At 49.7% G+C, this 24158-nt stretch overlaps 1 protein-coding gene across 4 annotated transcripts in view; it reads right to left on the bottom strand.

Annotated features, from left to right (window-relative positions):
- ZC3H3 (zinc finger CCCH-type containing 3) overlaps positions 1-24158 on the bottom strand; it is a 284251-nt gene that overhangs the window by 179916 nt on the left and 80177 nt on the right. For all 4 annotated transcript variants that reach the window (XM_019481839.2, XM_019481840.2, XM_019481838.2 and 1 more), the window contains one exon: positions 348-504. In XM_019481839.2, coding sequence (XP_019337384.2) covers positions 348-504 — 157 coding nt within the window. The remainder of the gene's footprint in view (positions 1-347; positions 505-24158) is intronic.

Below are 24158 nucleotides of genomic sequence, written 5' to 3'. Positions count from 1 at the left end.
CCCAGCTCCCTTACAGGTTATTTAACTGCTAGGTGAAAACAATTCATTGCAACAGGGAGTAAATAGGAAGTGGCTTGCATGACTGTGGGAAAAAGCTATCTGTCACCAGCCCAACTGAGGCTAACATGATTACTAATAAGATTTTACACTTTAAGTCAATATACTGGGCATAGAAGCTGCTAAACAAACAGAAAAATTAAGTGATTCCTGTGACTAATATGCAAGAGTAACATAATAGACTAGCATAGTTAAGCAACCCGCATGGCTGCTTCTCCAGCTCCCGAAGCTGATTTATCCTGAGACACCATCTCAATGGCAGCTGAGGACCCACAGCCAATAAATGTTACCTGGATCCTGCAAGCCGCCTCGTCTTCCAGCTGGGAATGGGGTCACTGAAGGACGACAAGGACCCTGAAGGGGAAGCCACGTTCTTCTTCACTATCCTATAGCGGGTCTTTATGACTTTATTAGCCGGGGGGCTCCTCACAAGGTGCAGGCTGGACCCTGGAAGAAAGTGAACAGGAGAGCTTGAATTAAAGGAGAGAATTTGAGAAGAGGCCAACCTGCCTGATTCATACCGTCTTGATAAGAGTGACTGCCAGCTAAGACTAAGGACAACACTATTCCTCCACTGAACCAAGTGATCTTCAGCCAGCTCAGTAAGGAACATCCCACCAACACACACATACACACACGCGCACACCACACCAAAGCATAACACAACCACTCGGATGGTTAATGCAGCGTTCAACCTTTTTTCCATCCAAGGCAAGGACAGGCCTAGCAAGAACAGCCGGGTCTGGTGTTGCATTTAACTCAGGGGGTCAGCTAGCATCTGCCTACAGAGAGTCTTACGGTGGCAAGTGGGTCACAAATACACTGACCCTGAGAAACAAAAAGAGCAATTCCCGCAGCTGCTCAGCCAAATCTGTTGGAGGGTGAAGGAATGATCTGCCCCTGTCAACAGGCACAAGACACTTTGGACGCATCTACACGTGCATTAATGCGCTTTAGCTAAATGCGCATTAAATCTAGTACCTCCACTGCGAGATACTAGGAAAATGTGCATTATCCTGTCTTAATGCATATTAACTAAAGAGCACAGGGCATTTATACACATACCTTTTCATCCCGTGACACACTGGAGACCCACCGGTTCAGAACAGACTCAATTAATCGAGTCTGCTCTGCACATGAGCTGATGCGAACTGCGCTGTGCAGCGTGCAGTTGTACAAGCAGCAAAACGTGCGTCAGCGCACAGAAAATGGTGGCGGTGAGCTTTTGAACTGAAGCACCTTCTTGGCGTTTTAGTTCAAAAGTGCATTGCTGCCATTTTCTCAGCACTGACACGCATTTCGCCGCCTATACAACTGTAAGTGTCGCAGCGCTGGGCACTTTTCAAAGCACCTAGTGCTGCGACACTTGCACGTGTAAAAATGCCCGGTTTAAGTGATGCTTAATGCACATTAGCCTATTTTAATGTGCATTAACTAAACAGCGGGGGGGGGTTAGTGATGCTTTAATGAGCATTAAAATAGGCTAATGTTCATTAAAGCACACGTGTAGACGTGCCCCTTAGTCCTCAGCTGTACCATTGCACACTATTGATCAAAATGAGCATTATCCCAACTGTGTATTAAGGAGCAGAAATATTCCAGCCTTCCTAATGTGCAACAATCCTTGGAGACATTCAAGCCCATTCAGAGAGAACACCTTTATATCCCTGACATCTACATTCGAAACAGATTTATGTATTTAATCATTTTCATTTTCATAATATTTTGCAATATGATCTACACGCTGGTTTATTCTGCTGAATGCTTCATGCAATTAACAGTTATATGTTCAACTCTGTTTTTCCTCTACTTGATAGCTCGCAATTTTTTTCACAGCTTTAAGGAATGCGTCTAATTGCCTGACTTTTATAACATACGGCTATAACTGCCCAGATAATTAAAGCTGACACTACATGCTGAGACTAAGTCTTCTGGTTTTATAACTGATTTAAAGGGCTGGCTGTTTTTCTTGGAGATCCTCTAATTAAAATTATTGGAAGGTGGAGAGAGAACGAGACCCACTTTTATTTTTATTTTGAAAACTTTCATAGATTCATAGATGTTAGGGTCGGAAGGGACCTCAATAGATCATCGAGTCCGACCCCCTCCATAAGCAGGAAAGAGTGCTGGGTCTAGATGACCCCAGCTAGATACTCATCTAACCTCCTCTTGAAGACCCCCAGGGTAGGGGAGAGCACCACCTCCCTTGGGAGCCCGTTCCACACCTTGGCCACTCGAACTGGGAAGAAGTTCTTCCTAATGTCCAGTCTAAATCTGCTCTCTGCTAGCTTGTGGCCATTGTTTCTTGTAACCCCTGGGGGTGCCTTGGTGAATAAATCCTCACCAATTCCCTTCTGTGCCCCCGTGATGAACTTATAGGCAGCCACAAGGTCGCCTCTCAACCTTCTCTTGCGGAGGCTGAAAAGGTCCAGTTTCTCTAGTCTCTCCTCGTAGGGCTTGGTCTGCAGGCCCTTAACCATACGAGTGGCCCTTCTCTGGACCCTCTCCAGGTTATCCGCATCCTTCTTGAAGTGTGGCGCCCAGAACTGCACGCAGTACTCCAACTGCGGTCTGACCAGTGCCCGATAGAGGGGAAGTATCACCTCCTTGGACCTATTCGTCATGCATCTGCTGATGCACGATAAAGTGCCATTGGCTTTTCTGATGGCTTCGTCACACTGCCGGCTCATGTTCATCTTGGAGTCCGCTAGGACTCCAACATCCCTTTCCACCTCCGTACCACCCAGCAGGTCATTCCCTAGGCTGTAGGTGTGCTGGACATTTTTCCTCCCTAGGTGCAGCACTTTGCATTTCTCCTTGTTGATGGACTTTGTGCCTGCCCAATATTCGCCTCTGCCTTACACGTGTGCTAGCTACACTAGGTGCCTGGTAATAACTAGGTGGTTAGAAGTACGAAGCAGCCACTACAAAGGTGTCTCGACTAGAAAAATGAGTATTGGTAGGAGCGTAGTCAGCTAAGATCCAGTGTAGACAGAGCACATTTCCACTGCGGGGTCATAATATGCCCCAGAGCTGGAACAGAGGGAAAACATTTTCCCCCTGTTCAGCAACTCGATGCCTCTGTCAGGTTCTCAAGGGGTGGGACAGAAAGTGTAGCATGGCCCTTTTCCAGCTTCAGCCGGAGGGTCAGCATCTTTGGCATATGAGAAAGGGGAGAGAAGATGGCTCGACTGGGGAGGTGAGCGGCTGGAGGCCTCACAAATAAAAATAAACGCTGCAACTCTCCCACGAATTATGACATGCAAACGATGACCCCTGAGGAACGCCAAGATGGTTGAGTTAGCCTGCAGAGTGTCACACACACTTCGCCCCGCGGAAATCCTCTTTTCTAGGCAGTCAGACTTGGAAAGAGTTCAGTACAAATAACTGGGCTGACTCTTGTCTGGCAAGGCATCTGCCTCCACTGAAGTTCATGCAGCAATGGTAGTCATTTTAAAAGTGCCACGTCCTCTTCTGGCAGCTGCAGCTCCTCCCGTTATACGGTAAGGCTGGCATTACAAATATTCAGCGGGTTGTATCAGATAAAACCCCATTTTCATTTCACCAAACGCAGGGGTTTACGCAGCCAAGTGGGCAATGCCCAGAGAAGACTGCAGGGCTCGGGTCCTCATACAAAGCAGCAACTTTGGGCAAGTGGATGGATCCAGATCCTATGAGACAAGGGCCTATCCCAGTCTCCTCTTTGCGCAAGTGTCTGTCGCCTACCACAACGTGCTCTACCCTCCAACTAAGGCCTATAGGTCCTAAAACAGAGTGAATAATGAAACTTAGAAATAATGACCCGGTTCAAACAGGCCTTTTGCATTTTTGTGTTATTCAATGCCTTAGCAGAAGGGTTTTGATGAGGCTTTACAAGACAGCTGGATCCTGTGCAAGGGCAACCCATGGACCTGGGAGTCGTTGTGGACTGTTTGCTAAAAACATCAGCTCTGCAGCTGTCAAAGCAGCAAATCAGGGTTATTAAGAAGGGAATTGTAACCAAAATGGAGAGCATCATCGTGCCCCTTTATAAATCCATGGTGTGCCCGGCTCCGGTCCCTGCACCTCCAAAAGGAGACAGAAGGACTAGAGACGGGCAACAAGAATGAGGATGATGAGTGGCATTTGAGGACAGACTAAAGAGGCCAGGCCTGTTCAGCTTAGAAACTGGGGGGGGAAGGGATATGAGAAGGGTTTACAAAGTACTAAAGGGCGAGGAGAAAGTCAGTAGGGATTTATTATTGCCTCTCTCTCACCAGACCAGAACTAGGGGCACAGCATCAAATTAGGAAGTAGGAAGTTTAAAACTAACCCCGGGAAGTTCTTTCTCACCCAGCGCGGTATTAAAGGGTGGGAGTCACTGTCACCAGAGGTGGAAGGAGCTGACAGGCTAGCCAGATTCAAAAAAAGGGAGTGGACACATGCTCAATACTGATGTTCCCTTCCTCTAAGCACAGGAACGATGGCCACAGCCTCCGAACCGGAGCTTCCTGGACCCCAAACGCTGGAGGCTGCAAATGAGAGAGGAACAGGGAGGAAACCCTGGTCAGACCCAGCTCGCTCTCCCTCCCAGCCTCCGCTCTCTGCCGCAGGATGCTGGGCAAGATGGACCTGTGGTCTGACCCGGTACACGGCTGTTCTTATGTTCTCGTTATGCAATTTCTCATTGCCGATGAGTATTAATAAAAACAGCAATGCTACAAAGAGTATTAAAGACATGAAAAAGGACACGTCAAGTGTCTAATGCCCCAAAAGCCAGGAAGGTAAAGCCAGCAGCTTCATGGTTTAAAAAAAAAAAGAAAAGAGTCTGATTATAAAGAAATAAAACAAGTTGAATAAATTAAATCTTCCTGGGAGTTCTCCTCTGCCCTCTTTAACGAACAGTGATGCATATTGCCAAGACCCGTGTTTCCGAGAGATCCCACTCCCCCCACCTGCAGAAATCTCAGGTTTTCATAAGTAGCTCAAAAACCTGTGACCAGGACTGCAACAGGATGGAATAAATGGTGGAAGCGGGAATGAAGGGATGAATCGCAAGACCCTGTTCACACGTGACCAATTCAAGCCGCTTACCAAGCCCCGTCCTGCTCCAGCACGTAGGACGCATAGCTTCAGCCTTCCTCAAGGGCCAAGTCGAGCAGATCTCTGCTGCGCTGTACTCATTAGGTCCCCAAATCTGGACCGTTTCGAAGTAAGACAAGAAAGCAAGCCCCCGAGCACTCGCGGCGGGTTCTAAAAACCACACCAGGCCCTCCACATTTTTCCAACTATTTTTCCAACGATTTAGTTGATCCAATAAAAGGTATCAGATTTACCCAAAGAACCTTGTCGGCCAGGCCCCCCTCCACTGTGCTGTCCTCAGCATGTCAGGAATTGGGGGAAATAAAGATTTTTTTTTTAAAAAGGGGTAGGGGCGGCACCAGAATCTCTCCTTCCCCAAACAGCCTCAAAGATCCTCATTCACCTTTTACATGATGGTGCTGGCAAAGCTCCTAAAACACGTGGCCAACATCCCCTTGCCACAGAACGGGAAGGCAATGCTCGTGCCGACACGCCCCGGCCATGCTGCTTCCCAAGATTTAATAATCATGTCCCTAGAGACCCTTTTTCAGGTCTTAAAGGGCTTCAGGGACGTAAGCTCCCGTACCAGTGCCAAGGAGGACGCCGAACCCAGGGGTCCTGGCTTTCCCCAGCTCTCTCGCTTTTCCGAGCCTCACACATGCGTGTCCTTGCATGTTGGCATCCCTGTAAGCATTTACCTAAGCAGGCTCTTTCACGGCTGAATAATAGCTAAACATTAGTTGACTCTTTGCCTCCCATGTTCTGACCTTACACAATTACTAAGCTGGGGATTTGCTGAATACATTATTGAGCATTTTTTGTGGTTTTACAAGCTCTCGCTGCTGCTAATCAATCAGCAGCCCAATCAAACTCCGCTCTGGCACCCCTCACTTCCTCGCACGTACAAGTCGCGGAAGAAATACAGGTCCCAAATTGTTGCGGCTTTCAGCCTCATCCCCGTCCCCCCCCCACCAACATATAGACAGACGGGCACCTGGTAAACTCTATTCCACGGCAGTAATTGGATGTTGTATTCATACAGGAGCTGCTCTTCTGATTCTGCCTGTGTGCAAGTCCCTAGCATTAACCACGTTCTGAAAGAGACTCTCCAAAGCAGCTCAGTTTTCTATTATTACTTGCTAGCTGAGGGGTTTTGTGTAGATAATCATGTTATTTAGATAGGATGTTGGTTTAATTCCCTTCATTACAGGCTCCCAGGGTTGTAATTTTTTTTCTCCGCATGATGTATTCCCCGTGGCACATTTCACTCAAATCAAACACTTTACGCTTTTATTACAAACAATACCCCAGCGTCCCCCGTTATCAGCCCAGCACACACATGCACACTCCTTGCAGAGATCCAGAGGTCAGTTCTAATGACTAATCGATCTCATTAGCTTTCCTAATTAAAAACTTTACTACCGCAATGGAAGACAAACTACAAAAAAACTGCTTGCATCATATTTGAATGGGATATGAGCACCATTTATCAGCCAGGGCTCACAGCTCGTGCACGCCAGAGTGCTCTGCGCATTGCTGAGATGGTGGTTTTACTCCAAGACATGCCTCCCCCGTGAACAATTCGCACCAACCACACCCAGGGAGAAGGGGAAAAAGGGAAGGGAAAAAACCTGGCTTGGAAACTTAAGGCACCTTAAGATTGACCTTCAGAGCAGCACCTCCTTGCCACGAAAGCCTGCAAGCAATGCTTGGGCATGGATCCTTCCCCGGTTCTTCATGGATTCCTGATCCTATCAGCTCCTAACGTGCCACGCATTGCTCTGCCTCTTGTAAAGGTGGTTGAACAATAGCATCAAGGCTGCAATGCACCCTCTGGAGTGAAGCCCGCCGAAAGGTACTTCGCACTTACGCTGCTCACGCCAACAACGTCGGTGCACTGGGTGTGCGTTCCTCCAGCGCCCAACATCCACAAGAACGAGAAGTGCTATTCCTATTTTATAAATGAGAAATTGGAGCGAGAGAAATAGCTGGTCTACGGTCATACCAGCAGCCAAGCCAGGATCAGGACTTGGACCTCCACACTCCTAGTCTTTTGTCTCCATCATCCAGACGGCCTGAACTCACGGCAAGGCCTTGCCAGCTAGCTCGCACGCTCTAAAACCAGAAGTCATCTGTGAAACATCTCAACATTGACCCCAAGTCCTGGGAAGATCTTGCTCGTGATCGCACTTCCACCTGGCAAAGCCTCATCCCTACTGGAGCTACCGTCTACGAGCGGAGAAGACCCACTGAGGCAGAGCAGAAGCGCAAACACCCGAAATCTCGCAACAGCAGCACGTCCGCTGTTGACCAAGCAACCCAAAGAGGCGTCTCTTGCTTGATGTGCCGCAGACCGTTCAAAGCACAAACTGGCCTGATCAGACATTCACGTTTCACAGAAACCAAGCCCACCAGTCATGGTCATCTTCGACTTCGAAGGGCAAACAACAAGACCAGAAACGTTTTCACTTAAGTTTTCCCTCTCCCCAAATCAACGAAAAGTTCAAGTGAAATGCAAAAGTGGGAAAGGGGCGAGTATCCGATCTAACGGGAAAAACAGGATTATTTACAGAAAGCCACCACTCCCTTGAAGGGTCTGTACACACACAGACATGCACACAACTTTCGGAGAGCTAAGATCTTCTCCGCGTCAAGTAAAAACAGAAAAAGAATCGGACCCTCTTACATTTATACTGCACCTTCTATCCTAAAGGCTCCCAAACACGCGTCGAATTTTGCTTCTTCACGCCTATGACAGGAAGCAGGAAGTGGGAAAAGCCTTAACCATGTAGTCTGTCCTCCGGACAAAGCCAAATTCTTCTCTACAGGTCAATGATTCCTCCAAACAAGGTTTTCAAATGGGGCAAGCAATGGGACTCCTGTCTCTTCCTCTGGGAGACTATTCCACAGTCTGGTGGTCTCAGCGTCAGGCTGTAGAGCAAGAAAAACCCGAAATTCTCTTCTGCTCCATTTCCTCTGCACCGGCGGACGATCTTGTCCTTCCAATCGCAGCAGAACGATGCCGCCAGGCAGCAGAGGAATGACCAAATGGTGGCAACAAAACTCTCCAAGCAGTTTATTTCTGCATTTCTTTGTTTGGGCCATGATGTTATTTCCCTAGGGACAGAATAATAGCGTCCCATGCCCATGGTTGTAATAATCAAGCAGCTTGCTCAAGAAAGATGAAAAAATAGGCGCCAGAGATTAGCTAAAACTGTAAACCAGCAGGGTAAAGGACCCGAGCCACCCCCAAGATCATAGGAAAAAGCAAGGGCAGGTTGACAATACCTCCAAAAAGAACATGAGTTGTCAATGTGACGAAGCGATCAGTAAAGCCAACCGCGAACAGGTCCAGGGAGGTGTTACTTCTCCTCTATGCAGCACTGGTCAGGCCGCAGCTGGAGTACCGCGTCCAGTTTTGGGCGCCGCACTTCACGAGGGACGTGGACAACCTCGAGAGGGTCCAGAGGAGGCCACTCATGTGGTTAGGGGCCTGCAGTTAAAATGCTATGAGGAGAGATTGAGGGCCTGGATCTCTTCAGCCTCCGCATGAGAAGGCTGAGAGGTGATTTTGTGGCCGCCTACAAATTCATCGGGGGGACAGCAAAGAAAAGGAGATGCTCTGCTCATCAGGGCACCCCTTTGAGTAACTAGAAATAACAGCCATAAACTGATGGAGAGCAGATTTACATTAGACATTAGGAAAAATTTCTTTACGGTGAAGGTTGCCAAAATTTGGAACAGGCTTCCAAGGGAGGTGGTGCTCTCTCCTACCATGAGGGTCTTTAAAAAGAGGCTAGATATATACCTGGCTGGGGTCGTCTGAGCCCAGCGCTCTTTCCTGCCCAGGGCAGGGGGTCGGACTCGATGATATACTGGGGCCCCTTCCGGCCCTGAAATAAATTGAAGTAGAGTTTCACCCCTCTTCCCAGTACCTAATTCACTCTGGGAACGCACTGCCACAGCGTGCCGTGAATGCCAACAGTAAAAACAGGTTCCAGACAAAGTCAGACAAGTCTCTTGAGCACAGGTCCAGTGGAGGCTAGGCAACAAGAGCCAGAGAGGCAAGGAGTTCGACTAGGGGAACTGTGGAGGTCCCTCCCAGCCCTCCTTTTCTATTATTCCATGTGCAAAGGCTCTGGACACCCCTTAACCTAGCTTATGGTGGGGAAGGGGATGGATCACTATCTGTGACTTGTTTCTAATACTTATTCTTGAAAGAGAGGAGTAGCCCTCAGCCTCTCCTCACCAGTCCTGTCCCCAGCCCCACAACCATTTGCATTGCCCTCCACTGGACTCTCTCCAATGTGTCCACAGCTTTTCTGTAGCGGGGCCCACAGCTGGACACAGGACTCCAGATGTGGCCTCCCCAGTGCTGAATAGAGGGGACGAATCGCTGCCCTCGATCTGCTGGCAACGCTCCTACCAATGCAGCCCAGGATGCCGGTCACCTTCCTGGCACCCAGGGCACACTGCTAGATCCCGTCCAGCTTTTTGTCCCCTGTCCCCCCCAGCCTTTTCTGCAGAGCTGCTGCCCAGCCCGTCGTCCCCAGCCTGCACCGGTGCATGGGATTGCTCCCTCCCAAGTGCCGGACTTTGCACTTGTCCTTGCTGAACCTCCTGAGATTCCTTGTGTCCCAATCCTCCAATGTGTCGAGGTCTCTCTGAATCCTAGCCTTATCCTCCAGTGCATCTACTACTGCCCCCAGCTTGATGTCATCCGTGACCTTGCTGAGCGTGCATCCATCCCATCTTCCAGATCATTAATGAAGATATGGAACAAAACCAACCCCAGGACTGAGCCCTGGAGCAACCTCTAGTTAAGCTTTACAACAACAACAAAATGACGGGATGATTTGATAACAGTAAGTACCTACCACGGGAACATAACACAGGTCTCTTCAACCAAGCAGGTAAAAGTCAAACAAGATCCAGACTGAACGTTACTCACAATTTCTTAAACAGGGAGAGTAACCAGCCTCTGGAACTGCTTACAAAGGGCCTAGGTGGATCCCTCATCCCTGGAAATATTTAAACCCTGATTGTATGGTTTTTTTCCTCCTCAAAACCATATATCTGTTTAAACTAGAACAACTGGAGTGGAAGCAAGAAGTCCCACAGCTTGCCGTACACAGGAGATCAGTCGTGACAATCACAACTGCTCCTTTTGGCCTCGGAAATCAAGGAAAACATCATTAACTCTCACACTCCAGGCCTGGTCAGCACACGGTTGCATTAGTTAGATGTACAGTTCAAACAAATTCACTAAATCAGTGACACTTAAGTGCTGTTTACAGTAAAGGAGCTTTGTTGGTGTAATTAAACTAGCAAAGCCTCTCGCATGAAGTGCTATCAGTGTACACGGCTACGTTTATTCCCGTTTCGCCAACTGCATCGAAACAGGAATAAGCTAGCTACACCAGTAAAAATGGTACCCACGGCTGACATCATGATGCCAGCAAAGCTTGCCAGTGTAGATCAGAACAGGAACTGACTGCACAAAGTGCTGACTTGAATGTATTCCCATTTTATTATTCACACACACGCATATACTTGTAACCTCCATACCAACAACTGCAAATATAAAACATATTAAGTATTCCCCACCGTTCCTGAAGCCATTCATGACTAGCTGATTTCTTAAAAGCATGCGACAGAAGAGAGCCTTGGGAAGAAGTTCCCCATATCATCCTCCTCCACCGTAGGCAACCATCAATCCTCTGGATCCTGGCGTACGCATAAGAGGTCTAATCAGGTGCCTGATGAGTCCATAGGCAGGCACGGTTCTTTGGGTAGATGTGCTATCTTTTATTAGACCAACTGAGTAGTTGCGAAAAAGTTCTTTGCAAGCTTTCAGACACAAGCGCCCTTCTTCAGGCACAGGGAGACTCTGTCTCAATGGTTGCAGGTCCTGGTGTGATGGACTCCTTGGAGACTTTAGAACAACAGCAGAATCCAAAGGCCAGACCGAGTCCAGACGGTCAGTACCTCAATGGTCGTAGCTTCTCCCAGAGAGCAACAGATAAGAACTGCTCCTGACTGCCTCATGCTCCAGCGAGGCCATGTTGTCTGCCAGGGTGATGTCCCTTGGCCTTTCTCTAGCCCCCATTGTACCCAACAAGGCAGTGGGGGCTAGGGTTTTGAGGCGCCCTATACTCACCTTACTCCAGAGGTTGCAACATCATGGTATTTTATATGAGTGGCCCCACCAAGTGCCACCAGGCCGTCCAGTTTATGGTCATACCCAGGACCATCCTCCTCTACACATCAGTGGCAAGTGGCATATCTGAATTGGACCCCAAAACACGTGCACTCAGCTCCTCTGTTTCAGCTGCTGTAACAAATCATATCCCGTGGGGACTGTGTGCAGAGGTGAGAGCAAGTGAGTTGACTCCCAAGACGGAGCAGATCTCTCCTTTTCCACGCGTGGGGAAAAAGCACCGGCGTTCAGCTTTGACCTGGGAACTTCCACTTGGCTGTCTGCTGATGCAAAATCATTTTGGTCCAACCTGCTTGCCTTGCATTATCAGTGGATCCATAGATCATACCCATCCTTGTTTGCATGCACACCTGCAGAACAGGTTAGGAAGCTGTCCCATGCTGTACAGCTGGTAAATGCAATGTTAATGATCTGCCGAACTCTGCATTATTGAGGCGGAGGACTCAGCAGGATTTTTCACCATTTGGCAGCAAAAGGAGCTAATGAATGCACACAGGTATCGAGTCACAGAACAAGCAACTGAGAGCCCCCTGGCCCCTCCTGTATAAGGCCCCAGTGAGGTCAGGCCTAGGATGCTATGTTCAGCTCAGGACAACTTGATACCAGAAAGCTGTACCTCACCGAGAACAAATTTGGAGAATAGCAACAATAAAAAGTGATAACAAGTTTCAAGCACTTCAGATCTGAGGGGAAAAGAAAGGGAGAGCTGGTTTCATAGGATCATAGAAAACGAGGGTGGGAAGGGACCTCCGGAGGTCACATCTAGTCCAACCCCTGCTCCAAAACAGGACCAGCCCCAACTACATCATGCCAGCCACAGCTGGGTCTCCCAAACACCTCCAAGGGTGGAGACTCCACCACCTCTCTAGGTAGCCTGTTCCAATGTTTTACTACCCTCCTTGTGAGAGTTTTTCCTCGTATCCAACCTCAACTTCCCTTGCTGCAGCTTGAGCCCATTGCTCCTTGTTCTGCCATCTGCCCCCACTGAGACCAGCCCAGCTCCATCCTCTTTGCAGCCCCCCTGCAGGGAGGTGAAGCTGCTATTCAACCCCCTTGGTCTTCTCTTCTGCAGACTCAATCAGCCCAGTTCCCCCATCTCTCCTCACCAGTCCTGTCCCCCAGCTCCCAAACTAGTTTTGTTGCTGGACTCTCTCCAATGTGTCCACATCCTTTCTGTAGTGGGGCCCACATCTGGACACTGGACTCCAGATGTGGCCTCCCCAGTGCTGAATAGAGGGGAAGAATCACTGCCCTCAATCTGCCGGCAATGCTCCTACCGATGCAGCCCAAGATGCCGGTAGCCTTCTCGGCACCAAAGGCACACTGCTGGCTCCTGTTCAGCTTCTTGTCCCCTGTCCCCCCAGGTCCTTTTGCAGCGCTGTTGCCCAGCCTGGCTGGCTAATCAAGGACTAAAAGAAGAAATGGGCAAGTGGAGGAATTTTTTTTGCGGTGACGCTAGAAATAACAGGATGCAACAGGACCTTTACGGCTGAATACAAAGCAATGCTTCCTTAGCCGAAGAAGAGCCTTGGAGGAAACAGCAGAAGCCCTACTGGCTGGGTTGCAGGAACTTAAATAGGACGAAGCGGCGGAGACCAGAGAGAGAACGGTCCTGAATTGGTCAGGATGGGAAAGGTGTTTGCCTGGCTCTTCCCTCTCTAGCAGGAAACTTCTTACCTAGCTCCTTTGGCCCTGCAGTGAGCGCGCCTGGGAATAATGCTGTACAAAACGCAATGGAGCCCAACACCGCTCAGTCTGTGAAGCAGAAAACAAGAGAGACAAATCCCTCACTGGTTTAACCAGCTTTCCTCCACGGATACATGGATTAGAGGTGTAAGTGAGCAGTCCAACAAAAGCACTTCAGGGCAGAGAGGATTTTTTACTGATGAGAGTTGCAAGCTGGCAACTTGCTAAATGTTGGAGAGCCTGTTACCAACCTGCAGACCACAAAGGACCCTCCCTCAGCCTCTCTGAGCAAGGCATCTACCCCTGCAGGCTTCGAAACCTCACGAATTTGCCATCTCGTCGAGAACAGACTCACAAGGGATTGCGAACCGTCTCCCCAGACATGCCGCAGATTGACTCGGGGGCTATTTTGCACAGCGAATAATACAACCAAAATGGTTTTTTATACTGATTTTTGCATAATATATGAAGGACCCCACGGAGAGACAAGCGTGTTGCTAATCCTTTGGATTGCATAATGGAAGATAATATCAGATGGCAGATGTTTAAATGATCTGCAATGGCTGGGTTTTACTCCTGGAAAAATAGTCATAAACATGTCGCTGGGACATCCAGGCGTGCTTTGTGAGAAACGCCGAGTGAGATACTTAATGACCTGATAATTCGGAAGCCAGAAGCTTATGAGGACCCACTCTATGGTGACACCTCTTGCTATTGGGCGTAGAGTACTTCAGAAATATTTGATCCAGGTGAAAAACATGGGCAAAACTTCAGGCCAGGAGCCACCTTTACCTTTAATTACTCCTTCTCTAACAACTGCAGAGTTGCAACCACAACTTTTCCATTTCCAGGATGGTGACCACATTCCCCGGCCCCTAATCCTTGTATCATACTGGCACAGGCACAAATGTCAGGGATGACTCAAGAACAGCAAATCCTGCATCTGAGCATGGGGGTGGACTATACAACGCCTCCCAGTCCTAGCACTGCAGCAATGGGTTGGCTCAAGCGGTTCGTGCCAGGAGCTCACCTTCAGACTGGTTCCTCCCCAACCACAGCAGAGGCTCAGGTCTGAGAAGGATGCCCCAGGGTGCTGCTTGGGACTCCAGAGAGCTGTGCTCCATTATCTGCTCTGCCACAGGGTTCCTGTGTGCCCCTGGGCATGACACTTTATCTCTCCATGTCTCTGTGAAGTGGGGATGTCATTGCCCTGTCTAACAGGGGTGTTTAAAAGCAAGAGTTTAAAAGCTACCGTTTCCGAGGCAGACACAGAACAACGGAGCATGACATAGGCCGCAGAACGGGGTGGGCCACCCGGGCCATGGCCCGACCAACTTTTAGTACATTAATTTAGCTAGCTACGCAGTTAAAAAAATAGCTATACAGTTTTAATTGGAATGATTTTTTTTTTTAATTAAATTTGTATCCGAGGCCAAATTAGCTAAAATCCAAGAGTCCAGAACCAGAATGGCCCTACTACCGGCGAACATCCTCCACCCACACCTGGGGCTTCAGATGTTTCCAAAACCTTTGGCGGGCATCCTACCTGCAGGCCCAAGCCCGGAGGCTTAGAGTTTGGATGCCCCTGAGTCTTCCCTTCCCTTAGCCATACGGCCCTGGGAGCAAGCAAATGTTTTAATCAGAATGACAACTGCGTATATGTGAGTTCAAGGGTTTAAGGACTCACTTTTAAAAGTCCCATTTAAAGCTCCCCCTGTCCAAAGCCTGAGCACTGTAGAGGGTCAGACTTGCTAGGCTGCGCAGAGGTCTCTGAAAAGCAGCGCCCTGCCCTCGATGATGAGCTGCAGCCAGGATTGAACGAGGAGCTCTGCCAGGCAATGCCAGGTCTCTGCCTGCAGGATCATGGCCCCAGGTGTTGCATGAGCAGACACAGGTATGGCTGGGTCAGCTTTGTTTCCGAGTCACGATTTGGGGACAGTTTTAATGCTCGGAGCCAAAAAGGGCATTTTCAAAACAGCTGGAGATTGGGAGACTGCAGGATGGGCCACTCGGCTCCTGCCAGCCTCCCTAGAGAAGCCTGCATGGCACGTGTGCATGGAAGTGTGTATGGCAGCTGCCCAGGGTAAAATGCACCACCTATTAGTTTTGAGAGACTCTGGACATGGAAAGAAACAACTCGGTCTGGACTGCCTGTACAGTACTGTTGTCAAGAGAAAGCAGAAAAGAGGAAGGAGCATCCTGGTACATATGGCAGAAATTAACTTGAGAAGACAGAAACCTCCCGTAGAGCAGAAGGGCAACAGTACACCAGATCTTGATTTTCACTATGAATACAGACCACGAAAGCAGGACCTCACGATCCTTCTGACTATTGGGGTGTTGGAAAAGATACCCCAGGGATAACCAGCTTGTAGCAGTCGAGTGTTCATAGTGACGTTGCTTTTTGCCCCTTCGGTGCCACCTCTTCCTATCATGGTGAAGCAGAATTCACTGTGCACTGGACTGCTCACCCACTAACAGGGACCGTGAGCTGGGCTTAGACTATCGTGAGAAAGGCCAGCTTTACCCTACAGATGACGGGCTGCTGCAAGTACAATTAGCAGCACTGGGACAGTTTCAGACAAAAAGAGAAGAACAGTTGTTTGAGCACTCATGGCGCTTGGTGCAGGTCCCGGAGGACTGGAAAAGGGCCAGCGTGGTCCCTATTTTCAAGAAGGGGAGGAAGGAGGATCCGAGTAATTACAGGCCAGTCAGTCTCACTCCATCCGTGGAAAGGTCTTTGAAAAGATTATGAAGGATCATATTTGTGGGAGTCCAGCAGGAAAAATAATGCAGCAGGGAAACCAGCATGGGTTCGTAGCAGGTGGATCATGCCTGACCAACCTGGTTTCATTCTGTGACAGGGTCACAAAATGCTTAGACGCAGGAGCAGAGGTGGATATCATTTTTGGCCTTTGACATGGTATCTCATCCCATTCTCATCAATAAATGAAGAGGCTGTGACTTAGATGATTACACAGTCCGGTGGGGGGCCAATTGGCTTGGGGGTCGCACCCACAGCGTGGTAGTAGATGGGTTGGTGTCGACTGGAAGGATGTGGGCAGTGGGGTCCCGCAGGGCTCGGTCCTTGAACCTGTACTCTTTAATGTCTTCATCAGTGACTTGGATGTGGGTGTGACGTGTACTCTGTCCAAGTTTGCGGACAATACTAAATTGTGGGGTGAAGCGCACACTCCGGAGGGCAGGGAGCAATTGCAGGCAGACCTGGACAGGGTAGAAAAGTGGGCAGTGCACAACAGGATGCAGCACAACAAGGACACGTGCAGAGAGCTGCACCTAGGGCGCAAAAACATCCAGCACATCGACTGGCTGGGCAGTGACCCTCTCAGCAGCGCAGAAGCGGAAAGGGATCTCGGAGTCATCATGGATCCAAGATGAACGTGAGTCGTGCGTGTGACGACATCACCAGCAAAGCTAACCGCACGTTACCACGCACCAGCAGATGCACGACGGATAGATGCAAGGAGGTGACACTTCCCCTCTATGCGGCGCTGGTCAGACCGCAGGTGGAGTACGCGTCCAGTTCTAGGCACCACGCTTCAAGAAGGGCATTGATAGACTCGAGAGGGTCCAGAGGAGGCCACTCATATGGTCAGGGGCTTACGGGACAAGCCCAACGAGGAGGAGACTGAGGGCCCTGGACCTCTTCAGCCTCCACAAGAGAAGGCAAAGAGGGGACCTTGTGGCCACTTACAAATTCATGAGGGGGACACAGCAAGGGATTGGAGATGCTCCGTTCACCAGGGCACCTCTTGGGGTAACAAGGAGCAATGGTCACAAACTGACAAAGAGCAGATTTAGGCTGGACATCAGGAAAATCTTCTTCATGGTAAGGGTGGCCAAAATCTGGAATGGGCTCCAAGGGAGGTGGTGCTCTTCCCTCCTTGGGGGTCTTTAAGAGAGGCTGGACAGGCATCTGGTGGGGTCGTCTGACCCAGCGCTCTTTCCTGACTAGGCAGGGGGTCGGACTTGATGATCTGTTGAGGTCCTTTCCAACCCGAACATCTATGAATCTATGAACATCACGCCCAGCCAAACCTGGAGGAGGAACACAAGCTGGGAGGCTGCAACGATCCCCTACAAGTGACCCCCGCTGTGGTCCAGGCATGCAGATCCAGCGGAGTCAGAATTTCCTTCCATCTTCCACATCAGCAGCCAGCTCGCCAACCCAAGATCTCTCTTCACCACTCCCAGGGTGCTTAGCATGGGTGCGGGAGCACGTGTAGCTTTATATCACACAAGTGCTGGGGGAGATCCATGCCCAGGGCCGCATGGCTTTCTGAGGTGTGAAGTTATCAGGGAGAGGGAGCCTAGCACATGCGTGCACACTTGGGGGAGGAGAAAATAAGAAAGGGAGAGATGCAGAATATAGGAGAGAGCTAGAATGGAGATAGGGGACGGGGTGTGATGAGAGCCCCTTTATGAGGAAGGCAAGGGAGGGATCCTGACAGCTAAAAAGCCAAGAATCACTTGTTCACGCAATGCTGGGCATGCATCTTATGCCTTTAAAAACACCCTGACGCTTCGAGACTAGGTGCCAGAGTGATGAAATTCATCCGTAGATCACTGCAAGGCTGACACTCATACATCACCAGACAGGTATCTACTCACCCAGATAAAGTTTAACCAGAGCTCCAGGCCCTCTCTTCCCCACAAACTCCAAATGCTCTGGGTGCGTCACGTTACCCCCAAAACACCTGCAAGACGTCAGCACCGTGCTGCAAAACTCAAATGTCTTTTGTTCCATTTCCCAACTTGGCCGAGTCCCTGGAGTTAACAAAAGGATTTGGGATTACTGTAATACTGTTACGAATTTAGTGTGAAAGCAGACACCAGTATTATGGGATGATTATCACAGAGCATGTTCAATATGTTCACACAGAATGGCACAGCGAGAGGTTAATTATATTGCTACTGGAATCTGCTTCTAAAAGGACCATCCTTCGGTTTAAGAGGGGAATTTAATTTTCACACTCATTCAGTGCTGAGCTCTTTCAAGAGAGACTGCTATTTATGCCAGAATGTAAACGATGGTTTATGATCACGAACTGCTGCTTAATAGGAAATAAATCCAATTGATTGAAAGTGCTTTACCTGTGACCCCCAAGCAGGACTGCTGTTCAGACGCTAATATCCGCAGAGGACAACAGCGGCTTTGCAACTCCAATGTCTTACTGGGCTTCAAATACGTGCCAGCACAAGGCAATCAGCTTGAGCTGGAAACATTTGGGGGAATTAGTACCAAATCTGCTTCACTAATTCCTAAAGTTGAATGGACCTCAGGCAGATAAAGTTAGCATAACTTACCAGGCATGACAACGCAGTAGCAAGATAGGCTTGATCTCTAGCAAGCTATAAGAGATGCTTCTGCTGGTAGTGAAAGTATTCAAATCTGTATGAATTGTTCAAGCAAAGATCATCTAAGTTAACCAGCAGGTATAATTTATGCTGTACAAATGAATTTCCTGACCTAAACGCAAGCAGCAAGAGTCCTGCCTCTGGGACACGTTGAGAGTGAAGGGACCCTTCTCCCAATTTCAGGGGAAAACAAGTGACCCCCGAGCACTGATTCATTCGGTGCCGAGCATACCGCCCTTCCCAGCGCTCTGGACCCCGAGAGCCTTACGAGGGTGCATCAGTGCTAGCTCTGTTGGGTGTGCAAACATGATTTGCAAGGTAAACCCAGGGACTGCAAACAGCAATTGATAATATTACCAAATGTTCTGACCTGCTGGGGTCTTTCTGAGTTGATCTATTATTTTTCTGTAGTCAAAAGAAAATGAATGAACACTAAGAGCTGGCATTTCCTTGAGCCTAAAGAGTGTAAAAAGGACTGAGAACCACTGCTCTAAATCACAGAGACACAATTATACAGGAAATAGGAAAAAGAAAATATACAGGAAAGCTACACAACACTATCTAGGCTGGCACAGTGGCAAATGGGATGATTGCGCACCTGGGCACCAAGATCTAGGCTGAGAACAGCTAGCTCCCCTCCCGCATTGCAAACAGAGAAAAGCAATACGGTATCAATCACCATGAACTTTGGCTAGGTATGACCTGGGGAGCAAGAGGAGAAAGGTCTGGGCACGAAGTTCAGCAAAGGCAAAGGACAGAAGGAGACAGTCTGTTCTTTCAGAAGCTTTTTTTATATGAAGGCTTAGTGTAAGGTCACTCCAGCAAAAGCTATGGCTTGTCTACACTCCCTACAAAGAGGTGCAAAGCCAGCCTTATGACACAGTGCATCTCCCTCGTGCTCACAAACCTAGAAGTTCACACCTCACAGAGCATTTCACACCTCAGCGCCTACCTCCCCTTCCCACGAGGACTGAACGGAGAGCATTTTTGGGAGCCCATTGTGCCGTTTCTGAATGTGCCGTTTCCGTGCCAAGATCACTGCAGCCCTCCTCTTGTCTCGTCTTTCTGCCCGTCTCTTCCTAAGTTTGAAACCTGGTGGTAACAACGTCCATCTTCCCAAACGAGCGTGCACGGCTTAAAAGTATTTATTACTAAATTTAAACAAAGTGGAGAACAGATGATCACATTCTTCCAGCTGCAGGGCCCGGGTGGAGCAATAACAGCTTCAATGAGGGGCAATGAGGGGCAAATTTGATCGGAGCGTGCCACTATAACAGAATGGGGCGAGGGAAAGACGGTGCAATCAAAATCCCTGTAAAGAGACAGTCAAAATGATATTCCTTGCAGTTTTCTACAGGTGACACAAGGACGGTGATCTTTTTAGATGGCAGGTTCTCCCCACCACCCATTTCCACAGGCTTCCTACTCATTTCCGCATCCAGGTCAAAGGTGCTCTCCTTTTTAACACACTTCAGGACACTTTAAGGGCTCATTTACCAAGTGGTTCGCCATTCTGGGCCTCGAGCTCAAGACAGGCCTCTTCCGCTCCCTCGCAGCCTGTCCGCTCATGGCTGGCTCCACTGCATCTCCTGCCTTTTCTTCCCCTTTATGCAGTTGATTAGCTCTCTACCCCATTTCAATTCCCAGCTGGGAAAGCTGCTCCTTTTCTGTTATTTCTCTTTACCTGTACTCCGTACCCAGCATCAACTTGAAAAACTCCATTCAGCTGGAACTCTTATACTCAGCGCACAAGCTTGTAACAAGGGTGAGCAAAACACGGCCCGCGAGCCACATCTGTCCCGTGGCGGGTCCCTCGGTCCCACCTGGCCCAGGCACTGTCCGGCTTGTGACGCATGTCCCACTACCCCCGGGCACGCAACGGGGCTAGGGAGGCTCCTTCCAGTTGCTGCCACCGACCCCAGTCCCAGCCCCAATGGAGACTGGCAGGAGCCCACATGCACAGCTCTGACCCCAGCCTACCTCAAGCCTGCTGCGGACCCGCACTGCTCAGAGCAAACCAGGCACGGACCAGCTGGGACCTGCACGCACAGCCACAATCCCAGCCTGGCCCACGCCCGCTCCAGACCTGCCGCGGCTGCAGCAAACCAGCTCTGGACCAGCTGGGACCTGCACGCAGACCCAACCCCAGCACACCCCTGGAAAAGTGCCCCCCGCTCCCCTCACCGCTGGGCCCTTCTTGCTGCAGCTGCCCAGAGCCCGTGCCCAGGCTGCCCTGCGGCTCCTCTCTGCCGCCGTCACCACCAGCACCACCCAGCAGGACAGCGGAGAGGAGCCACAGGGAAGTGAGCTGGAAACCGGTCCGTGCGCTTGGGTGCTGGCTGGGCTGGAGCTGGTCCACTCCGGCCAGGACACGTCCAGAGTGGGCGTGGGGCAGGCCGGGTGCTCAGCTGCTACTGGGCACTGGTGGCAGTGGCAAGGAGGAGGTGCAGGGCCCACAGGATCTGGGCTTGGCAAGCTGTTGTGGGAGGCTTACCTATGTGGCCTGTGGGCCCAAATCACTGCTCGCCCCTGCTGCAACACCAAGCCTGAAAGTCATCAGTAAAAATATTCTGTCTGGTCAGTGTTTCCTGCCTGAGCTTGAAACACTGGTCAGCACCAAAACCATCTTACCAGAGACTGAAACCACAGAGTTACATGTGTGTGGGTACGTGTGCTCAGCTCTATAGCTGATCATTACACCTCACAGGCGGGATGTCAACCAGTGCTTTATCAGAAGCACCATTTTATTCATTTTTTATTAAAAAGTAAATACACTTTTTTTTAAATGCTCCCACTGTCCTTTCTCTCTGAAGAGTTTTGGGAAGCAGTGAGCATGAAAGTATGGGGGGAAGAAAATCAAGCAGAAGGATATGCAGTTGTTTGCAGTTTAACCTCTTCACAAGGGTTAAAGGCACTCATCTGCATCTCACCCACTGTAGCTCAAATCTTCCCAGCAGAGTGCCACCGTATCCGAGATCTCTCCAGCCATCAGCGTAAAGAGCTGCGGTGCTAATGCAGGCTAACACGCTCATGCCACGGAGCACAATGCAAGGACACGATTACTGTTTACATCTATTCAAAACACAAAGAGATCATCCAGCTGTGACAAAGCTTTTACTGGAGTGTAAAAGATGCAGGCATCCCTCCCGCTCTCTCCTGAGCCTTTCCAACAGCAGCTGAAAGGCTCGGACCTGCCTCCCCAAGCCCAGGACAAGCTTGCTGGAAGGAGGCAATTCCTCAATGCATGGGAACGAACACATGGATGGAGGCAACCATTGATCCTCTGGATGGTGCATGCGTAAGAGGTCTCGTCTGGTGCCTGATGAATCTGCCCAGATGGAGTCCATCACACCAGGACGTGTACGCCTAGGCAGGAGTACGGAGTGGAGGCTGCCCGAGACCTACCATCCTCCCTTTAGACCATTGAGACAAAATCCAAAGACCAAGTCCGGATGTCCAGCGCCTCAACGGCTGTAGCTTCTGCCAGACAGCAACAGATAAGAACTGCTGCTGACTGCCTAAAGCTTCAGCAAGGCCACGTTTCTGCCAGAGTGATGTCCCTTGGCCTTTCTCCAGCCCAGGAGTACCTACAAGGCAGTAGGGGCTAGGGTTTTGAGGTGCCCTATACTCACGCCTTACTCTGGAAGTTGCAATTTTATGGTATTTCTTACAAGCTCCCCTGCCACAAGTAGCCCCACCACGTTGCCACCAGGCCCTCCGGTCGGATGCAGTTTATGGTCATACCCAGGACCAAATGGATGACTGGAGCAAGGACAGGGAAATACTGTGAGGGAGCAGCATAAGGGACGAGAGGAGGAACTGGGATGGGCAACGAAGGAGCAAAATAAGGGAAAGAGCCAATGACATCAGAACAATGCTCCAAGATGGACTTGAGCACCCAGGGTCTGCAGGAAAGGTCTAAACTGGCAACATCAGCCTGGCTGCCTGATGGGATGGGATGATTAAATGAAGCAGGACTGCCATGACAAACCCTCCAAGGCATAAAAGGACAAGTCCCCTCAACTTGCACAACGCCATGGAAGCAGGAGTCACCAGGCACCCACTTATTCTGCGGGGAAAATTGGAGAGCCTTGCTTCTTGTCATGTTTGCTCACTCTCCAAGGGGAAAGTTTCATCAACAGAGGAATGGAGCAACTGCTCTCAGGTGCATATAACGGAGGATGGTTGGACTGAAAAATGTTGAAAAAAATTAGTGCTTGGTTAAAAACCTGCGACTCTAAATAGACTCAACTCCGGGGAGGGGGCAGTACAAGAAGGCCAGCCGGCATATCTACTCTCCCAGCTAGATCAACGCACTGCGGTGTTCAGCTCAGCTGCACATCAGACCCCTCCTGTGTGCTAAAGACCATCTCCGTGCAAGTACCTCTGCCTATATTCTCACTGAAGATTTAGTAACAAGAAGTTTAAATTCCTCTTTCAGATCTACCTGTCTGTCTTTTGGATCTGTCCACCCATGTTTCATCTATCCAAACTCCTCTGCAATCCACTCTACCCATCTGTCTGCGGCCTGTCGACAACCACAGTACTATACAGGCATCTGTCTCTGGAATCTGTCAGTTCAAATTTGTCTGCCACTGCAGATTTAACTTAAAAACAGTTCTGGTATTTCAGCAAGCAAACTGCGCGTGTGTGTGTGTGCGCATAGCAGTCCATGCAGTCCCATGCCCACGGTGTCCTCTTGGAAATGGGAATGAGAGAGGCTTTCTTAATATGCACGCTGAGAACGGTGCCCATTCTAACTCATCGCCCCCCTTGACTAATGCAGGACTGAGTGTTGTCAGGCTCAGTGCACTCTTCAAGGACAAGATATTTATTCATCACAGCTGCTAAAGCCCAGCAATGTTCACCCTGCCCCAGGTCTCTCAACAAGATCAAAAGGGTTTCAACCAAAGCAGCCCCACGCTTTGGCACAGACTCCACCGGTACCTGGCTGGTAGGTCAGCAGAATGAAAGATTTGGGGGAGCAGGCAAGGGAAAGTAGAGCCGGACAGTCTCCGTTTCACAGGACTCCACGTGGATCTGGTGACGATCGATACCATTTCTCTGCTCTGCAGCAAAATGCACCTGCTGAGGCTGTAGCAGTGCACAGAACAAAAAGGGACGAGACTTGCTGCTGGAGTGCACAGAACAACTCCCCCGGCCGTGAGAGCACCCTTTCGCTGGCCTGCACTGGTGGGGAACCTCTTTTCTATCATCCTAAATTAAACACATAAATCCTGCACACACTACTGAAGATTCATGGTGTACGTCTTTCGGTCCTAGAAAGGCTAACACTGATTTAATGCGCATAGATCTTTTGCTGATGATTGGTGGCCCATTACACACCAATCGTCAGCACATTACACATCAGAGATTGCACACGCTCTCCCTTACAGGCTTGCACATCACCTCTAGGCAGCCGTTTCCACGGCTCTTTCCGATTCATGCAGCCCCTGACAGTCCCTAGCAGGAGGGGCAGCTATCCTTGAAATACTCCTGGCGCTCAGACAGCTCTACCCAAATGGCTTCAGCAGCAGTACGGCAAACTTTCTGTTTTCATACATGACCTCAGCAAGTCTTTGTTAACTGGACATTGTGCTCTTAGAAACGTTGATTCCTTGCAATATTGGTGTAAGGCAGTGTTGTTTCCCAGTGAAAAAGGGAAACGCATGTGAATCACAGCAGGCATCGCCAGCACCTCCCTATATCAACCACTCTCATGTCCCTGTACTTTAGCTGCCACTGCTGCTTTCCC

Source organism: Alligator mississippiensis, chromosome 3, assembly GCF_030867095.1.
Source record: "Alligator mississippiensis isolate rAllMis1 chromosome 3, rAllMis1, whole genome shotgun sequence".
In the NCBI taxonomy this organism is placed as follows: Eukaryota; Metazoa; Chordata; order Crocodylia; family Alligatoridae; genus Alligator; species Alligator mississippiensis.
Note: the sequence above shows the minus strand (reverse complement) of the source record. Positions and strands in the feature narration are given on the sequence as shown.